The sequence below is a fragment of the Suillus subalutaceus genome (assembly GCF_016647625.1).
Source record: "Suillus subalutaceus strain FC151 chromosome Unknown DFJ58scaffold_85, whole genome shotgun sequence".
Lineage (NCBI taxonomy): Eukaryota > Fungi > Basidiomycota > Agaricomycetes > Boletales > Suillaceae > Suillus > Suillus subalutaceus.
Window position 1 is genome coordinate 146,479 of NW_024540334.1, and position 17,708 is coordinate 164,186.

Genomic DNA, 17,708 nt, shown 5'->3' on the forward strand with positions numbered 1-17,708 from the left:
CGCTCACCATTGGGCATTGTGACAGGTCCCATCCCGCAGCGAGTGAAACCACACTCATCATTTAAGGATATCCATTCTGCGCCGGTGGAGGTCGGACTGCCAAGTGAGGCACGAACTCAGAACGTCCGGTTTATTATCAGGGAGCCTGTTGTTGATCGGGTGTCCAGCTGATTATCTTCGAACTGACTATCTTTCATACCGAGAGTCCTGTTGATGGCACAAGCTGATGAAGGGGATATGATATTCGTTGCCCACAAATTCAGTATCGGGTATTCTCTTCTGGGACACGACAAGGAGCTTGGACGAGCGTTTGAGATTGAGGGGGTAAATAAACAATAAGATATGCGAGATACTTGAGTTAGGGCTGTCATGATATGACCAGTAGCTCCTGGCGACAATATGAGGTCTTAAGTTTGGCTTGTATAGTTGACTAGGTAAGGATGGGGCTTCTCTTTGGGCTTCTGAACGCCTTGCATGAATGGAACAATTTGACTCTTCCAAAGGCGCTTTTGCAAGGCAGGTACTATCACGACAACAATCATTTAATCTCTAGGTCAATCACGTTCAGTTCCGTAATTTAAACAGTCAATTGCAGGGATGCGAAATGAAGTAAGAAAGTATGATGACGTCGTAGCAACGGTACCCCTCTACTCATAGAAAACTAGCGCCCTGAGCTCAATAGACTCCCTGAGAGGCACTCCCTGTGGTGCAGAGGGATCCTTGAACCCAGTATGTGGGGTGAATTTGGCAATGTTGTCGTCCTTAGCCGAATCGTAACTGTGACCGAAGTAAGCGCATCGTCACGGAGTAAAATATAATCAGCGAACCATTTGATCAAGACTACCTCGTCCGGTTTCATCCCTCTTTCGTACTTCCACCTATGTGTCGGGTTGAATTTGACCCCGAAAGTCTCGCCCTCACGATCCGGATAAACCAGTGTGACAGGAACGAGATCTTTCTTTACGTCGACAGTCCTATAATCACACAACGCCAATGGATGGTCGATTGCAGGGTGAGAGATAGGGTCGCCAAAGGTTGATAATCTGGAAGCGCTTTTTGACAAGCTTCTCCGCCTCGCCGGCAGGTAGATGGCGATGCACACGAGCGGTAGCCGACTCAGGAGTTTGGTCTACATGAACCTGATTAACAGGCTGACGCTTACTTTCGTCCGTTTCTGCATCTCCAGGGCGGTGGCGTCTCACCGCTAAGATCCAACCAAAATCAGATATTGCAGTATGATGTGCCCGTTTTACACGTACTGTGGTCAAAAAGGATGACTTTGCTCGCGCCCGTGATGTCCTTGAGGAGTTCAATGCTCTCTGGATAGTATTCTCTTCTAATCTCTTCGTCATTGATAAAAGTACTGTGTTTGGAGGGTTTCGTGACATATTGAAAGCCTGCAGTGTCCAAGGTGTAGTCACTTTCTTTGCCCCTGACGCTCTCAATCTCGACGGTATGCACCTCTTGCTGCCAATTACGCGGACGCAGGCCTGTCGTCGAATCGGCATTTATGTTGGTGAATGGGCGGGACCCGTCAAGGGGCGGAGCAAAGTACACGAGTTCTGCAGAGACTGTGGTCATTGTTAGCAAGAAAAATGGGAGGTAGTTTTTTTCATCTGATCAATTTGCCCCCTTATATGTTTCCACTATGACGTACCAGGCTGACAAACGCAAGCATGCTTTCCCGTTGGCGAAGGAACGATCGATTGGTCTGGATAGGGGAGACCATCTGGCCAAAATCATAACTCGTCACAGACTCCGGAACATGACTAGACCTCCAATACGTGCCCAGATCGATGTCCGTGCTCGCTCTGACTTTCGTGATGGCAATTCGATTCCGCACATGGGCCAATGGGTGGGTGCTCTTGGGTTTCGCAACTCGCCCAGACTACGGAGCGGCCTTTGCTCGTTAACTTGAAATCTTCCCGACTCAGATGAGGTCTGAGTCATCCGACCGCCATCGCTCACTTCGTTCTACCGCTTGGAGCCGACCACCGACCAATCTATCTGAAACTTGTCACCCATCGTCTGTCATAGACTCCCATAGTTATAATAATATAAGGAAGATAGTCGTTTCTTCGAGGAAGGACAATTTAGATGAGCTACTTAGACTCAGAGACTCCGATCAAATAGGTCACGTGTTTCTGACGCCGGAGTCAGTATGCTCCTTGTACATAACTCGAGCAAAACTCTACTACATAATTCTCTAGTATCACCAGCACTGTCCATCCGAGTCTTCAAGGAATCATGTATGCGTAGGTTCGTTCGCTTTCTGAATATGCACGTTCTCCATGTCTCTGAATGTTGTACTGAGTACTCATAATTCCACGACCCAACTCAGGCCTAGCTAATGATAGGGCTCGTGTCGATGCTGTCACGACATCCTCTTTGTACTCAATCCATGCCATCCGGATTCGGCAAGCGACTTTGCATTGATGGCTCCCAGTTGGACTAGTACTGTGCACCGTTCGCACCCGGAACTTGATCAAGCTCGATCCAGCCTAGCTGATTTCAACTCAAATATCATGGCAGATATGAACCATCCATGCCCGTTTCTTTTGGCAGCATCATGTCCGGCCTTTGCGATAATTATCATGCCTTTGGTGAGATCTTGTCTTCTTCTACCTTTGAGAGACACGTTTCCAGGCTTCACCGGTAGTCTCTAGAGTTGCCTATTTTCAACGTCAATGGTTGACATCATCAATAGTTATTGGTGCTGTGCATATCATAGGTATACCAGAACAGTCTCAACTGTGGTCATCAGTGTTTGGGTGCGTAGCTATTTTGACGCAGCCTTGACGCAGCCACTGACACGCCAGTACAAGCGTTCCTACATTCGATTCCCAGATCAAGTTACACGGGAGCGATAATTTGTCTTATGATGTGGCATCAGAGTTATCGCTAAATAAGGGGCCACCTATTGAACAGAGCAGGTAAAAATTTCCTATTGCTTGGTGTGGACCTTCTGAGACGGTGAGAACAACATCTGAGCATGGGTATCACGAAGTCACCACTCGAGCCACGGGCGGCTTTATCATGGGATAGTCTCGTAAAATGGAAGCGACTTTGATTGGAAAGTGTCTATATACGAGACCGACAACAGGGCGAGGGCGAGGGCACGGCTCTGAAAGTTATCTGTACTTGTCCTGTCTTGTGACCATGACAGATCTATGTGAGGCAAGCAAAGACTCGTGGAAGCTTAAAGACAGCCGAGTGGTCTGTACAGAGGCCGGGAGATAAGCTATTACATTACCTGTTCTACTTGTCAATTTGAGTTCGCAAAGAGCATCAGTCGAACGGCGCACCTGAGCGGTCATAACAGGGGATGAGGTTCCCAACACCCAGCGGTTGATCTGGATGATTTTGATTTCTTCTCTCGTTGGCATAGAAAAAGTTGAATATATATTTGATTAATTCCTGGAGGATGGTTTAGACGAATGCACTCCATATCTCAAAGCACTCATAAAAGCCAGGTTTCCAAAAGTGCGATACCGGTTCTTCTCTAGGCCATAGGAGACAAAATAAAAGGGGTCCAGGCTGGATAAATGATTTTATTACTGCCTATGGACAACTACAGTATATGGCGTCTAATGGAGACACTGTTAGAAAATCAGTTATTATGACTGATTGAAAACATACCCAAGTCACATAGATAGTTGAAGTGCCGACGCGCAGGGCGGGTTTGGCGCAGGCAGTGACGCTGCATGTGGTAGGTCTGACGCGGCAGTGACGAAGCAGTGACGCGACATTGGTGAGGTCTGACACGATTGTGACGCGGCATTCACAAGGCATTTACGCGGAATAGGTAAGTGTGGAGGTTGACATCAGTACGGAGGCTGCGAAGATGTTGGGAAGAACTTGTCGTGGTATGAGTGGTACTTGAGCCAGCCTGAATGAGGCTTGACATGACATGGTTGGGGCTTGACATGTAGTACAGACTGCATCAGACTTGACAAGGTGGGGTCGAAGCTTGATACAGTGAGACATTCCCGACTGAAAACCAACATTAGATCAATGAATGAACGATTAGAGGCAATACAATACAAACACAAGATACACAGCATCAGGGAAATTCTCGAAGTAACTGGGACTGGAGTTACCTAGGAAATCTTGCATGATTTCACCGAAATTACGAGCAATTGTCAAAAATTACCTTGATTTTGTGAAGGAGGTTTTCCCTCGTTCCCAAGTAGTACGAACGCGGAGGACAAGCATTATTGTAAGATTGGTGAGAGGTGAATGCAGCACTCCATGGAGAGCCATGCCATGGGCCTGTGCGCAGACGGACATTCATATATTCATATGTTGATCATTTAATTGATGAGGATTCAAAGTGTTTGGGATTCATTTTGAGCGACACATCTAGATGGTGTTTAGTACATGAGGAACGTTGCATGATCTCAGTGGCAATGCATTTGTGACAGTACTCACATACGCCACGTCAATTTCACCTGGCTAGTGTTTTGGGCCACAAAATCGAACATTCTTCTCGCCCCAATAAGTACTAGAGATTACTGGTGTTGAACGTTGAAACTTGTACTTGGTAATTGAGGTAAGAGGCTCTACGACTTTGGATCATCGATCCTCACTCATTGCACAGTTACGCCGGTCGCCATGCTTATGGGATATTTTCATCCACATTAACAAGCTATAATCAGCCTGAGCCGCTGGGCCAGGAGAATTGATAATGTGATATGTAAGCCAAGCGGCTTTCCGGTCCTTGGAGACATAAATAAGTAGGATATGACTTGCTCGTGATACGAAGGACGTTTCATTCCGCTTTACATCCAGCACCAACGAACTATGGCTTCTGACACCGTCGCGAACCTCAACTACATGCTCGCTCCACCTGACGACTCTCGGCCCTACCTTAACGTCAACGCAGATAGCGCCACGGGAAAGCCAAACCGTAACTGGGACGAGGAGCCGCGTGAGATGGAAATTGAGAACTTGCGCGGGAAGGAGGAACTTTACAAGCTTGACAATGCTGGATTTCAGTACGGGCGAGAAGCGGCGAAACATACCAGCTTCTTGAATGATGATGACATTGAGCGCGAATACTATCCTGAGAGCATCGACCTCATCAAGAGAGTTACGGGAGCAACCGGCGTTGTCATCTTCGATCACAGTACGTCGGCCACTGATTTGAATCAACGTCTTGACGCCCAAACCATGTCACAGCCATTCGTCGCCGTCGCCCAGGCGAGCTAGATGACAGCCCACAGAAACGTCAACCAGTCCCCCTGGTTCATGTGGACCAAACGACTGCGTCGTCCATTGCTCGTGTTCATAGACATCTCCCGCCAACAGAAGCTCCGTCTCTCCTTCGCAGACGCTTCCAAATCATAAACCTTTGGCGTCCTATATCGCATGCAGCTGTAGATTGGCCGCTTGCACTATGCGACTTCCGCAGTATTGATGTGGAGAAAGACTTGGTGCCTGTCGCTCTTATATACCCTGAGCGCGAGGGCGAGACACTTGGAGTCAAACACAACGCAAACCACCAGTGGAAATACATGAAGGCCATGACCCCAGAAGAGTTTGTTCTTATCAAATGGTGAGCGAAGTAACTTGGGAGAGCTTTCCGTCGTGCTAAAAGGGTGTCAGCTTTGACTCAATACTAGATGGCAGTGTTGCGAGGTTGACCCCTCATACTGGGTTCCAAGACCCGAACACTCCAGAGGGAACGCCACTTCGGGAATCCATCGAGCTGAGAGCTCTGGTATTCTATGATTAGAACACGTATTATCAAGTGGCGTTGATAACTCATACCGCGTTTATTTGCTGTATCTATGTCCCATTTTATCGAATTATCATGAATCAGAGAAAGTTTGATGTGCTTAGCCTAAATTTATAGCAGATAGGTTTCCTGATGAAGCTTGCAAGTCTCAATAGACCAAGATGCACACGAGAAAAAGCTCCAGGTGAAAGATGCAACTCAACGAGACGCAGAAAGACGGGAGGATGTGATCGGGGAAGAAAGGCAGATGAAACGAACGATATAGAAGAAGCAGATACATAAAAGTGTAACGTTAGGATGTAACAGAAGAAGAAACAGCAGTAATGGAGGGCGGCGTTGAGGGCGTTGCCAGTCGGGGTTAAACTTGGAGTACAGGATCCGGAATGGGCCGAAGGCTTAGTCAGCCAAGAGTGTGTCAGCGCTTCAAACTTCAGCGCTCAGCAGCTAGTACTACACACAACCCAATATTGTACAGCGGAGTCCAGCATCGAGACACATAGCAGTATGTACTGCTCCAACATGATGGTACATCGTGATGAAGACTCCGATAAAATAGGTCACATGTCTGCGACTCCAGTCGTGTGCTCGGGCAAAACTCCAGTCTTAATTCTCAAGTATCAGGTATTTCACCGTCCAGACGTTACGGTTCACTAGTCCATCCGAATCTTCAAAGATTTATGTATGCATGCGCTTTCTGAATTGTGTTCTCCTCTACGTCTCTGAATGTTGGACCGAGTACTCCTCAAAATTCCACGACCTAACTCAGGTCTAGCTATAGGGCTCGTGTCGATGCTGTGCGACTTCCTCTTTGTACTCCGATATACATGCCATCCGTATTCTGCAAACGACTCTGCATTTATGGCTCCCAGTTGGACTAGTACTGTGCGCCCCGTTCGCACCTGCAACTTGATCAATCTCAATCCAGCTTGACTTATTTCACTCTCCACAAATATTGTGACGGATATGGACCATCCTTGCCCGTTTATCCTCGGCAACTACATGCTCGGCTTATGTGATAAATTATCATGCCTTTGGCCACTGGGATCCTGTCTTCTTCGACCTTGAGGATATATTTAATAATAATAAATTTCTAGGCTTCACCGGTAGTCCCTATAGGGGTAACTTATGTCACCTGCTTTCAACGCCAAATGGCGACATCATCAATAATGATTGCTGCTGTGCACGTCATCTGTATACTAGGTGGCCTTGGTGGGAGGGCCTTAGTAATTAAGGTAAGAAGCTCTACGACTTTGGATATCCCGCATTTTGGTGGCGTTTTGCTTATGATATATTTTCATCCACATTAACAATCAGCGGGCCAGGAGTATTGATAATGTGATATGGATATATAAGCTGCGCCGCTTTCTCGGCCATTGAAGACATATAAGTAGGGTATAACTTGCTAAGGATGTTTCCACTCCACTTTACATCTAGCATCAACAGAATAACCATGGCTTCTGACACCATCACCACCCTCAACTACTTCGTCGCTCCACTCGACGGCTCTCGGCCTTACAATAGAGTCAACGCAGATAGCGCCACGGGAAAGCTGGCCCGCAACTACACCCTGGAGCCGCATGATATGCGAATTGAGGACGTGCGCGGGAAGGAGGAACTTCACAAGCTTGACAATGCTGGATTTCAGTTTGGGCGAGAAGCGCCGAAGCACACTAGCTTCTTGAATGATGATGAGATTGAGCGCGAATACTACCCTGAGAGCATTGATCTCATCAAGAGGGTTACGGGAGCAACCAAAATCGTCATCTTCGATCACAGTAAGTTGATCACCAATTTGAAATGACATCTTGATCCCTAATTCATGTCACAGCTGTTCGTCGCCGCCGCCCAGGCGAGTCAGGCGATAACCCACAGAAACGTCAACCAGTCTCCGCAGCTCATGTGGACCAAACGCCTGCGGCGGCTATTGGTCGTGTTCATAGGCATCTCCCGCCAACAGAAGCCCCTTCCTTCCTTCGCAGACGCTTCCAAATCATAAACCTTTGGCGTCCTATATCGCATGCAGCTGTTGATTGGCCACTTGCGCTATGCGACTTCCGCAGTGTCGATTTCGAGAAAGACTTGGTACCTGTCGCTCTCATATACCCTGACCGCGAGGGTGAAACATTTGGGGTGAAATACAACCCAAACCACCAGTGGAAATACTTGAAGGCGATGACCCCAGAAGAATTTGTTCTTATCAAGTGGTGAGCGAAGTCACTCTGGGGTGCTTTCCGTTGTGCTAAGGGAATCTCAGCTCTGATTCGATACAGGATGGCAGTGTTGCGAGGTTGACCCCTCATACTGGGTTCCAAGACCCGAGCACTCCAGAGGGAACGCCGCCTCGGGAATCCATCGAGCTGAGAGCTCTGGTATTCTATGATTAGAACATGTATTGTCAAGTAGCGTCAACAACTCGTAGCGCGTTTTGTTGCTGTATCTATATGCCATTTTATTATCACGAATTACTTAGCCTAAATTTGTAGCGGAGGGGTTTCTTGATGAAGCTTGCAAGAGAACAAGATACCTACGAAAAGAAACTAAAGACAGGAGAATGTGGTAGAGGAATAAACAACGTTCGAAGACGTCCACTGTGCATCCGAGTGTTCAAACGTTCATGTATATGTAGGTTCGTGCGCTCTCCAAATCTTGTTCTCCTCCACGTCTCTGAATATCGGACCGGATATTCCTCATGATTCCACTGTAGGGCGCGTATTGATGTTGTGTGGCTTCCTCTTTGCACTCCATCCATGCCATCGGATTCGGCATGCACAATTGCATGGAAACTGTCGATAGCATCATCGATTGGAGGAATGCAGTGTACACAATGTTCATTTTCAGGTGCTTACATCGTGGTTAGATTTTCTTTCAGTGCCTCTAGTACGCGTTTCTTCTTCGCTCGCCCTCAAGGCCTTCAAATACCCCAGGAAAGCCTGTTCTAGCGTTCGCCTTCTCGGCTTTAAAAGCTTGCGTTTGAGAGAACAAAGCGACTTCCTTGCCGTGGAAGTCGTGAAGGAGAATTGAACGCTCGTATGCGTTTGCATAAAGCTCGAAAGCATCGGCAAGAACCACAGATGCCTCCTGGTGCAATCCTGGTGCAACAGTAGACGGAATACGTTATAGAGCAAGATAGACGCACGATGTGCTGGACAGAGCCCGATCAACTTGGTCACTAAGAACTACTACCATTGTCAACAGAAGGCTAAGGAGCGAAGATAGACCGGACATATGTACTTGCTTTGAGCTAATGCCTTGTAATGACCTTTAAGCTCCATCGCGACCCGGTCCCTCCTTGTTTGCCCACTATATTCACAACAATCTGGATAATCCTGCTTGCGTCGTGATTAAGAATAATATTCTTGACTCTTCCTTGGGTGACCTTCATCAGTTCTCAGAACCGGAATTACACCATGGGTTGTACAAAGTTGGCCGCTTGATTCGTCATGGAGAACGTCTGGCAAGCATCATTGACATATCAGATATCCGTAGGAGCATTCATCTTATACCTAATTTCGGCGCAGCGGCACCTCGTGAGTGGACGAGTAGCACTGTTTGGAGTGCTGTTCCACCTTCTTTTAAACCCCTTCAGTGACCGACATGCTTATTTAACTCTTGTCTGAACATTACAATGAAATTGTTGAAATACCTTTGAATACAAATAATTTACCGAATTCTCTGTATTTCATGCGAGTTTGTGGAATTTCATGAATTTCGCGAAGGAGGTTTTTCCTGATGCTTTCACATGCTTCTGTCGTTCCTCGGAGGTATGCTTTTGTTACCGAGCTAATGACCAGACGCGCTTTGCATCTGCGAGTAACTGGGAATGTGTTTAGCTGCTTGACGCCGTTCCTGCAGTAAACGTTGGACTTCATGTGATTCTCTCGCAGCTATTCAGAACAGTATGAATCGTTTGCATTCAGTCCCTGTAATCGTCGACATACATTGGGGTCTTTGCTGGAAGCACCATCCAGTGGCATCCACAATCATTTCATCTGCAACTATCTCCTAGTCCTCAGCTTCTTCTTTCTCATGTTCGTCCTCATCAGAGAACCTGTTTGCTGGTATTGGCTGTGTAACAGGTCTACTCTGTATCTGGACTTTTCCATCCTCGAATTTTGTTAAGGATTTTCGGAGTGCTGTTTCTTAGATTTTGGGACACCCTGTGAGACCGCTGGTCTTTTCCTTGATGCGCTTTGCAGGTCATCCATCAGAAAAATAGGGCCCTCTTCTTCCGATGGATGGCCTGCAGGGTTGAGCGCTGAGCGGTGCCGGTGAGGCTCTATCGTCTTCGAAAGCCTTTTTTGGGCACATGTTCGGCTATCTTGTCCACGTGACTACTTATAGCGCTTAAATTGATTGCGCTTTTCTCCGAGCACTCAACTTGCCTGTACATACTGGTAAGTTGTAACTGAAGTCCTGATGCCAATATTTTTTCACTACGGTGATCAAGATCCTACATGCTTCGTTCCATGTGATGAGATGCCCTCACCCGTCGAGTACACAGTACCAATGATGCGCTATGCGCGCAGCACTATCACTTACCACTGCATGCGTGGTCGGATAGCGAAGATGGTGATGGCGTAGGGACACCCTATATGCTACTAGATTGGCTTGGTATCAGAACGTTGGAGTGGAACGCAATTTTCCACCACCAACTACAAGGGGCAAGACTCAGCCGGCACAATGCACGGGCTTGCTGGCATACACTCTCATGCGTACCAGCACTCGGTCATCACTGACATAGATACTGAGTGGAATCGACTCCCGCCTCACGCGCAGGACCTCTGCATTCGACCCCATTGACTGCTTGATCTAGTCACTATCATGCCATGGCGGAAGAAAAATAGTTCGTCTCATCCTTGAACACTTTCCCGTTTCCGCTTATGCACACCAACCTTGACCGACTGAATCTAGTTGACGACAATATTGGGTATGTATCCAATACTTATCTCTCTGATCGAGCTTGCGTAGCTAAGAGTTCGTCAGGGTACTGGACTAGGATGTTTGGGCTTGTTGATTATGCCTGCAATGCGCCGGTGATGTGTCTGGTGATGATTGCTGCTAGCATCGATTCTCCGCATGAAGGACTTTTCTACAAGGACCGTCCCCTTTAGCCTGTCTGATGACATCCCAGCTCGTTTGCCTTCCCTGATAGCAGACGATGAGCTGCATACTTTCCAGCTGACAATCAAGAGTAAAGGTGTCTACCCCCTTTGGGTGACAACGTACGCCTTTGCAGTGCTCGATGGATCTACTCTAGAATGGGGTTTGTAGTGGGTCTTTACCCTTGTTTCATTTCTTGTTATATTTAATAGGGATATGCGCAGGGTCTGGCAGAAGCGCAGGCAGGGGCCTCCGGGACCAGACATGAGCCACCCCCTCAATGCACGCGTCGAGTTAGACCTCTGAATATGACGTCACTTCAGAATTCCTCATGCCGCATGCATCCTTGTTATGAATACATGAATAGTGCCATGATAGTCACGATAAGTCCACGAGGATTGTGCAAAATGTCCAATATTGAAATCGGCAAAGTACAACTACGCATACAGATACAGCAACGAAATGCGGTAAGAGTTCTTTGTCAATTCTTAACGCCACTTGACAAAACGTGTTCTAATTATTCTAATCATAGAATACCAGAGCTCTCAGCTCGATGGATTCCCGAGGCGGCGTTCCCTCTGGAGTGTTCGGGTCTTGGAACCCAGTATGAGGGGTCAACCTCGCAACACTGCCATCTTGTATTGAGTCAAAGCTGAGACCCTTTTAGCACGACGGAAAGCTTCCCCAAGTTACTTCGCTCACCATTTGATAAGAAACAAACTTTTCTGGGGTCATCGCCTTCAAGTATTTCCACTGGTGGTTTGGGTTGTATTTCACCCCAAATGTTTCACCCTCGCGGTCAGGGAACAAAAATCAAGTCTTTCTCGACATCGACACTGCGGAAGGTCGCATAGTGCAAGCGGCCAATCTACAGCTGCATGCGATATTGGACGCCAGATGTTTATGATTTGAAAGCGTCTGCGAAGAAGGGAAGGAGCTTCCGTTGGCGGGAGATGCCTATGAACACGAGAAATGGACGACGCAGTCGTTTGGTCCACATGAACTGAGGAGACTGGTTGACGTTTCTGTGGGTTATCGCCTGGCTCGCCTGGGCGACGGCGACGAATAGCTGTGACATGAATTAGGTATCGATACGTCGTTTCACATTGGTGGTCAACTCACTGTGATCGAAGATGACAACGTTGGTTGCTCCCGTAACCCTCTTGATGAGGTCGATGCTCTCAGGGTAGTATTCGCGCTGAATCTCATCATCATTCAAGAAGCTGGCATGCTTCGCCGCTTCTCGCCCAAACTGAAATCCAGCATTGTCAAGCTTGTAAAGTTCCTCCTTCCCGCGCACGTCCTCAACTTGCATATCATGCGGCTCCTGGGTCCAGTTGTGGGCCGGCTTCGCCGTGGCGCTAGTATCTGCATACATTCTATTGTAGGGCCGAGAGCCGTCAAGTGGAGCGATGAGGTAGTTGAGGGTGCCGATGGTGCCAGAGGCCATGGTAGTTCGTTGCAATTGGTGCTGGATGTAAAGCAGAATGGAAGTGTCCTTGGTATCATGAGCAAGTTATATCCTACTTATATATGTCTTCAAGGACTGAGGAACTTCGCCGCTTGGCTTACATATCACATTATGAATTCCCCTGGGCCGGGGCCCTGGCCCACCGATTGTTAATGTGGATGAAAATATCTGGCGCCACCGAACTGCGGGATGAGTGATGATCCAAAGTTGTATGAAGAGCACTGCTGAGGTACGAGCGGGAGCTGATAAAACGCGGTCTCTAGAAAGCACCTATTACTCCCACCTTTCTAATTTAGTAAAGCGGGTACATAGGACATGACAAGTCTCCCAAACATCTTCGCTTACTCCGTACCACATGATTTAAAGCTCTATGCCGCGTCAAACATAGCACATGCCACGTCAAGCAAATTGTGCCGTGTCAAACCCCATCCATGCCGCGTCACTGCCTCGTCACTGCCTCGTCAGTGCTGCGTCAAATTCCACCCTGCGCATCAATACTTTTGACTGACAATATAACTTAGGTATATTTCCGACCTGTCACTGGCACAATGATTGATTTTCTGACAGTGTTTCCTTGCGTCCTTAGATGCACACTGTAGTTATCCACAGGCAGGAATAAAATCATTCACCAAGCATTCTACGGACAGTCACGGTGGTACTCCGAGTCTCCGAGAAATCATTTCTCCAGCCTCAATTCCTATGGCTTAGAGAAAATGTGCATCTTAACATTCCTAATGAATGGGTTCTGGGAAGAGATCATAACGAGAGTGAACTTGAAGTAAGGAAAATATCACCTGCTCTGTTTAATAGGTCTCTAACTTATATGATTGACAGCGTGGCTCCTTATTCAGCGATAACTCCGATGCTACGAGTTATCCGACGTTACGGTAACCCCTTCGCTGCCAGCTGAAGAAGAAATTGCGCCCGTGAAATGTCGTCCTTCGCTGCCAGCTGAACAATGTGCGCCAGTTAAACATGGACGTGCTTCGAAGAGGATCCAGAGAGGGAGGAAAAGAAAATAGTCATTGGCTGATGTGGCTAGTGAGTAGTATGTGTCCTTATAATGAATAAAATAACGTAGGAATGGTCATATGAGCTATGCAACTTGATGTGGGAGTCGAATTCAGAACATAGGAAGATCTGCACTGGCGCGTCAAGGCTCCTCAGTGCCACGTCAAGGCTCCTTAGTTTTACGCCGGTGCCGCATCACATACGCGTCACGCAGCGTCAAATTAGCTACGCCCTAGATAAAGCCAAGTGGCTTCCTCGGCCCTTGAAGACATATAAGTAGGATATGACTTGCTCATGGTACCAAGGACACTTCCATTCCGCCTTACATTCAGTATCAACGGATTAACCATGGCTTCTGACACCATCGGCACCCTCAACTACTTCGTCGCTCCACTTGACGGCTCTCTGCCTTACCGCAATAGATTCAACGCAGATAGCACCATGGAAAAACCGGCCCGCAACTGGACCCAGGAGCCGCATGATATGCAAATCGAGGACGTGCGGGGGAAGGAGGAACTTTACAAGCTTGACAATGCCGGATTTCAGTATGGACGAGAAGCAGCGAAGCATACCAGCTTCTTGAATGATGATGAGATTGAGCGCGAATACTACCCCGAGGGTATCGACCTCATCAAGAGGGTTACGGGAGCGACCAGCATTGTCATCTTCGATCACCGTACGTCGATCATCAATGTGAAACGAGGTCTTGATCCCTAATTCATGACATAGATATTCGTCGTCATTGCCCAGGCGAGTCAGGCGATAACCCACAGAAACTTCAACCAATCTCCTCGGTTCATGTGGACCAAACGACTGCGTCGTCCATTGCTCGTGTTCATACGCATCTCCCGCCAACAGAAGCTCCTTCCCTCCTTCGCAGACGCTTCCAACTCATAAACCTTTGGCGGCCTATATCGCATGCAGCTGTAGACTGGCCGGTTGCACTATGCGACTTCCGCAGTGTCGATTTCGAGAAAGACTTGGTCCCTGTCGCTCTTATATACTCTGACCGTGAGAGTGAGACATTTGCAGTCAAATACAACCCAAACCATCAGTGGAAATACATGAAGGCAATGACCCCGGAAGAGTTTGTTCTTATCAAATGGTGAGCGAAATAACTTAGGGGAGCTTTCCGCCGTGCTAAAAGGGTGTCAGCTATGACTCGATACAAGATGGTAGTGTTGCGAGGTTGACCCCTCATACTGGGTTCCAAGACCCGAACACTCCAGAGGGAACGCCGCTTCGGGAATCCGTCGAGCTGAGAGCTCTGGTATTCTATGATTAGAAGACGTATTGTCAAGTAGCGTTAAGAATTGACGAAGAACTCGTACCGCGTTTCGTTGCTATATCTGTGTGTATTTGTACTCTGCCGATTTCACTCTTAGAAATTTTGCCCAATCCTCGTGGACGTATCGTGGCTATCATGACACATTGTCGGGAGAACATGGAGAGTAGGCCGTGATAAAGGTCAAATACGAAAAAGATCGACCCAGACGCAGGAAGAGAAAGTTGGCAGACACGGGCATTTGAAAAGAATAGACGAAGAACTAACACGGAAACACAGGACTTGGATTCGAAATATACAACCTGCCAAGTGCTATCATGCTTCCCTGCTTCTGCACTGTCTTGATGGCAGTCTGTCGTGTGTACCCACCCGCACTGGTTGTTGCCCTCCTTGCACCATATCTCACGCAGGACATTGTTGCTGCTCTGTGGTGGCGCATCCACGTTAATGTTTCCGCCGATTTGCATGGACGATCCCAAACTCGGGCATATAATAGAATACGAAGTACGATCCACTGTACACTCGGTCACATCTAAATTGTATCTGAAATCTCCATAATGGATCCATTGCTGCGATCTTGGTTGGTACTAAGGTCTGCAAGTGTTGATTTGAGTAACTACGAGGAACGGAAAGAGCTTTGAAGACACTCACTCCTTTCGGCACTTGTGCCAGTGTTGTCCGTGTGCCATGCGGCTCAAATCAAGCTCATGACCTCCTCTGGGTATCACTAATGTAGTTGCAGGGCTATAATAGAGTGGGTTTCGAGAAGCCGGTGGTACCCAGAATAACAGGCGACGTTTGGGTCCTACTATCCATCCACTGTCACGATCCAGTAAAAAGGGGGTCGAAATGGGGTCGAAATGGGATGCTCCCTCCGTTAGCTCTGAGGTGTTGCAGAGTGCATGGATAGAGTTGGAAGAGAAGCGAATGGGGTGATTGTTCCAAATGTTGAATGTGATGGTAGTCGTGACCTCGAGCGTGCAATGTTCATCTGATAATGCTGAAGGATCTGACACAGCACACTGTTGCGACGGTTGGCTCATCACTGGATCCCACAGCCGAACAGTGTGATCGTTCGAACCAGTGACGATGCGAGTGCCGTCCGGCGAGAACGAGGCCGACCTTACTGAATCGGTGTGCCCACACAAGGGCTCACCGACTGGCTCCCCCGTGCCTGCATCCCACAGCCAAATAGTGTTATCGTCCGAACCAGTGACGATGCGAGTGCCGTCCGGCGAGAACGAGACCGAGTTTACTGAATCAGCGTGCCCCCGCAAGGGCTCACCGACTGGCTCCCCCGTCCATGCATCCCATAGCCGAACAGTCGTATCGTAAGAACCAGTGACGATACGAGTGCCGTCCGGCGAGAACGAGACCGAGTTCACTGAAAAAGTGTGGCCCCGCAAGGGCTCACCGACTGACTCCCCCGTCCCTGCATCCCACAGCCGAACAGACTTATCCGCAGAACCAGTGACGATACGAGTGCCATCCGGCGAGAACGAGACCGACCAAATTGAACCAGTGTGCCCCCGCAAGGGCTTGCCGACTGGCTCCCCCGTCCCTGCATCCCACAGCCGAAGAGTCTTATCCCAAGAACCAGTGACGATACGAGTGCCGTCCGGCGAGAACGAGACCGAGTTTACTGAATGAGTGTGCCCACGCAAGGGCTCACCGATTGGCTCCCCCGTCCCCGCATCCCACAGCCGAACAGTGTTATCTCTTGAACCAGTGACGATGCGAGTGCCGTCCGGCGAGAATGAGACCGAGCTTACTGGATGAGTGTGCCCCCGCAAGGGCTCACCGACTGGCTCCCCCGTCCCTGCATCCCACAGCCGAACAGTCTCATCCCAAGAACCAGTGACAATGCGAGTGCCATCCGGCGAGAACGAGACCGACAAAACTGAATCAGTGTGCCCCCGCAAGGGCTCGCTGACTGGCTCCCCCGTCCCTGCATCCCACAGCCGAGCAGTGTTATCCTCCGAACCAGTGACGATGCGAGTGCCGTCCGACGAGAACGAGACCGACAAACCTGAATCAGTGTGGCCCCGCAAGGGCTCCCCAACTGGCTCCCCCGTCCCTGCATCCCACAGCCGAACAGTCTCATCCCAAGAACCAGTGACGATACGAGTGCCGTCCGGCGAGAACGAGACCGAGTGTACTGAAGAAGTGTGCCCCCGCAAGGGCTCACCGACTGGCTCCCCCGTCCCTGCATCCCACAGCCGAACAGTCTGGTCCCAAGAACCAGTGACAATGCGAGTGCCGTCCGGCGAGAACGAGACCGAGTTTACGAAAGAAGTGTGCCCCCACAAGGGCTCGCCGACTGGCTTCCCGGTCCCTGCATCCCACAGTCGAACAGTGTTATCCCAAGAACCAGTGACGATGCGAGTGCTGTCCGGCGAGAATGAGACCGACCAAACTGAATGAGTGTGCCCCCGCAAGGGCTCACCGACTGGCTCCCCCGTCCCTGCATCCCACAGCCGAACAGTATTATCCGAAGAACCAGTGATGATGCGAGTGCCGTCTGGCGAGAACGAGACCGACCTTACTTCATCAGTGTGTCCCCGCAAGGGCTCACCGACTGGCTCCCCTGTCCCTGCATCCCACAGCCGAACAGTCTCATCGGAAGAACCAGTGATGATGCGAGTGCCGTCCGGCGAGAACGAGACCGAGTTTACTGAAGAAGTGTGCCCCCGCAAGGGCTTACCGACTGGCTCTCCCGTCCCTGCATCCCACAACCGAACAGTGTTATCGTCCGAACCAGTGATGATGCGAGTGCCATCCGGCGAGAACGAGACCGACCAAACTGAAGAAGTGTGCCCCCTCAGCACAGTCTGAACAGCTGGCCACTTCATATCACGTCCAGATGCTACACGAAGAGTGTTCGGAAACCGTGCAGAAAATTCTCTCGATAGGGGAGAGTTGGCAGGCGAGAATGGGAGTGCTGATACATACAGGTGTGGCGTGCTGTGCAAAATCATCCCGCCGAAGACTTGAATGAACCTCTGTACGTCCATTGCAGTCGACAAGACATCTTTGAATTTAGGATGACCCTGTGGTTGCGCATGAGCGCTTTATCTGGCACTCAGTAGCAATGCATTCAC

The 17,708-nt window shown here is 49.1% G+C and overlaps 6 protein-coding genes across 6 annotated transcripts; 3 read left to right on the plus strand and 3 right to left on the minus strand.

Annotated features, from left to right (window-relative positions):
* Positions 1 to 647: 647 nt before the first annotated feature.
* On the minus strand, positions 648 to 1,581 carry DFJ58DRAFT_717223 (uncharacterized protein; the record flags this gene model as incomplete). Its single annotated transcript, XM_041384341.1, has 4 exons — positions 648 to 777; positions 828 to 958; positions 987 to 1,204; positions 1,260 to 1,581. 4 exons carry the CDS (start codon positions 1,579 to 1,581, stop codon positions 648 to 650), a joined length of 801 nt encoding a protein of 266 aa, XP_041241745.1.
* A 2,984-nt stretch (positions 1,582 to 4,565) lies between these two features.
* Positions 4,566 to 4,983, minus strand: DFJ58DRAFT_797998 (uncharacterized protein; the record flags this gene model as incomplete). The annotated part of the gene is made up of 1 exon (XM_041390658.1): positions 4,566 to 4,983. A coding segment is annotated over one exon (357 nt), but the record flags the coding sequence as incomplete, so codon positions are not given.
* Positions 4,857 to 6,095, plus strand: DFJ58DRAFT_798001 (uncharacterized protein). Its single transcript, XM_041390659.1, has 3 exons — positions 4,857 to 5,128; positions 5,182 to 5,557; positions 5,608 to 6,095. The coding sequence occupies exons 1-3, from the start codon at positions 4,936 to 4,938 to the stop codon at positions 5,735 to 5,737; spliced, it is 699 nt and encodes a 232-aa protein (XP_041241747.1). The 5' UTR covers positions 4,857 to 4,935; the 3' UTR covers positions 5,738 to 6,095.
* A 1,095-nt stretch (positions 6,096 to 7,190) lies between these two features.
* Positions 7,191 to 8,124, plus strand: DFJ58DRAFT_663376 (uncharacterized protein; the record flags this gene model as incomplete). Its single annotated transcript, XM_041382357.1, has 3 exons — positions 7,191 to 7,515; positions 7,569 to 7,944; positions 7,995 to 8,124. 3 exons carry the CDS (start codon positions 7,191 to 7,193, stop codon positions 8,122 to 8,124), a joined length of 831 nt encoding a protein of 276 aa, XP_041241748.1.
* A 3,136-nt stretch (positions 8,125 to 11,260) lies between these two features.
* DFJ58DRAFT_798010 (uncharacterized protein) lies at positions 11,261 to 12,615 on the minus strand (the record flags this gene model as incomplete). The annotated part of the gene is given in 4 exon segments (XM_041390660.1): positions 11,261 to 11,341; positions 11,361 to 11,493; positions 11,655 to 11,909; positions 11,963 to 12,615. Coding segments are annotated over 3 exon segments (710 nt in total), but the record flags the coding sequence as incomplete, so codon positions are not given.
* Positions 12,616 to 13,267: 652 nt separating this feature from the next.
* Positions 13,268 to 14,694, plus strand: DFJ58DRAFT_483698 (uncharacterized protein). Its single transcript, XM_041380605.1, has 3 exons — positions 13,268 to 13,998; positions 14,052 to 14,427; positions 14,478 to 14,694. The coding sequence occupies exons 1-3, from the start codon at positions 13,617 to 13,619 to the stop codon at positions 14,605 to 14,607; spliced, it is 888 nt and encodes a 295-aa protein (XP_041241750.1). The 5' UTR covers positions 13,268 to 13,616; the 3' UTR covers positions 14,608 to 14,694.
* The last annotated feature ends 3,014 nt before the right edge of the window (positions 14,695 to 17,708 follow it).

Bases quoted from the DNA above. Each gene is read 5' to 3' on its own strand.
- DFJ58DRAFT_798001 (XM_041390659.1), top strand. From the start codon at position 4,936: ATGGAAATTGAGAACTTGCGCGGGAAGGAGGAACTTTACAAGCTTGAC. The intron at 5,129-5,181 runs GTACGTCGGCCA...ACCATGTCACAG, and splicing joins CGTTGTCATCTTCGATCACA to CCATTCGTCGCCGTCGCCCA. The intron at 5,558-5,607 runs GTGAGCGAAGTA...AAAGGGTGTCAG, and splicing joins GAGTTTGTTCTTATCAAATG to CTTTGACTCAATACTAGATG.
- DFJ58DRAFT_483698 (XM_041380605.1), top strand. From the start codon at position 13,617: ATGGTACCAAGGACACTTCCATTCCGCCTTACATTCAGTATCAACGGA. The intron at 13,999-14,051 runs GTACGTCGATCA...TTCATGACATAG, and splicing joins CATTGTCATCTTCGATCACC to ATATTCGTCGTCATTGCCCA. The intron at 14,428-14,477 runs GTGAGCGAAATA...AAAGGGTGTCAG, and splicing joins GAGTTTGTTCTTATCAAATG to CTATGACTCGATACAAGATG.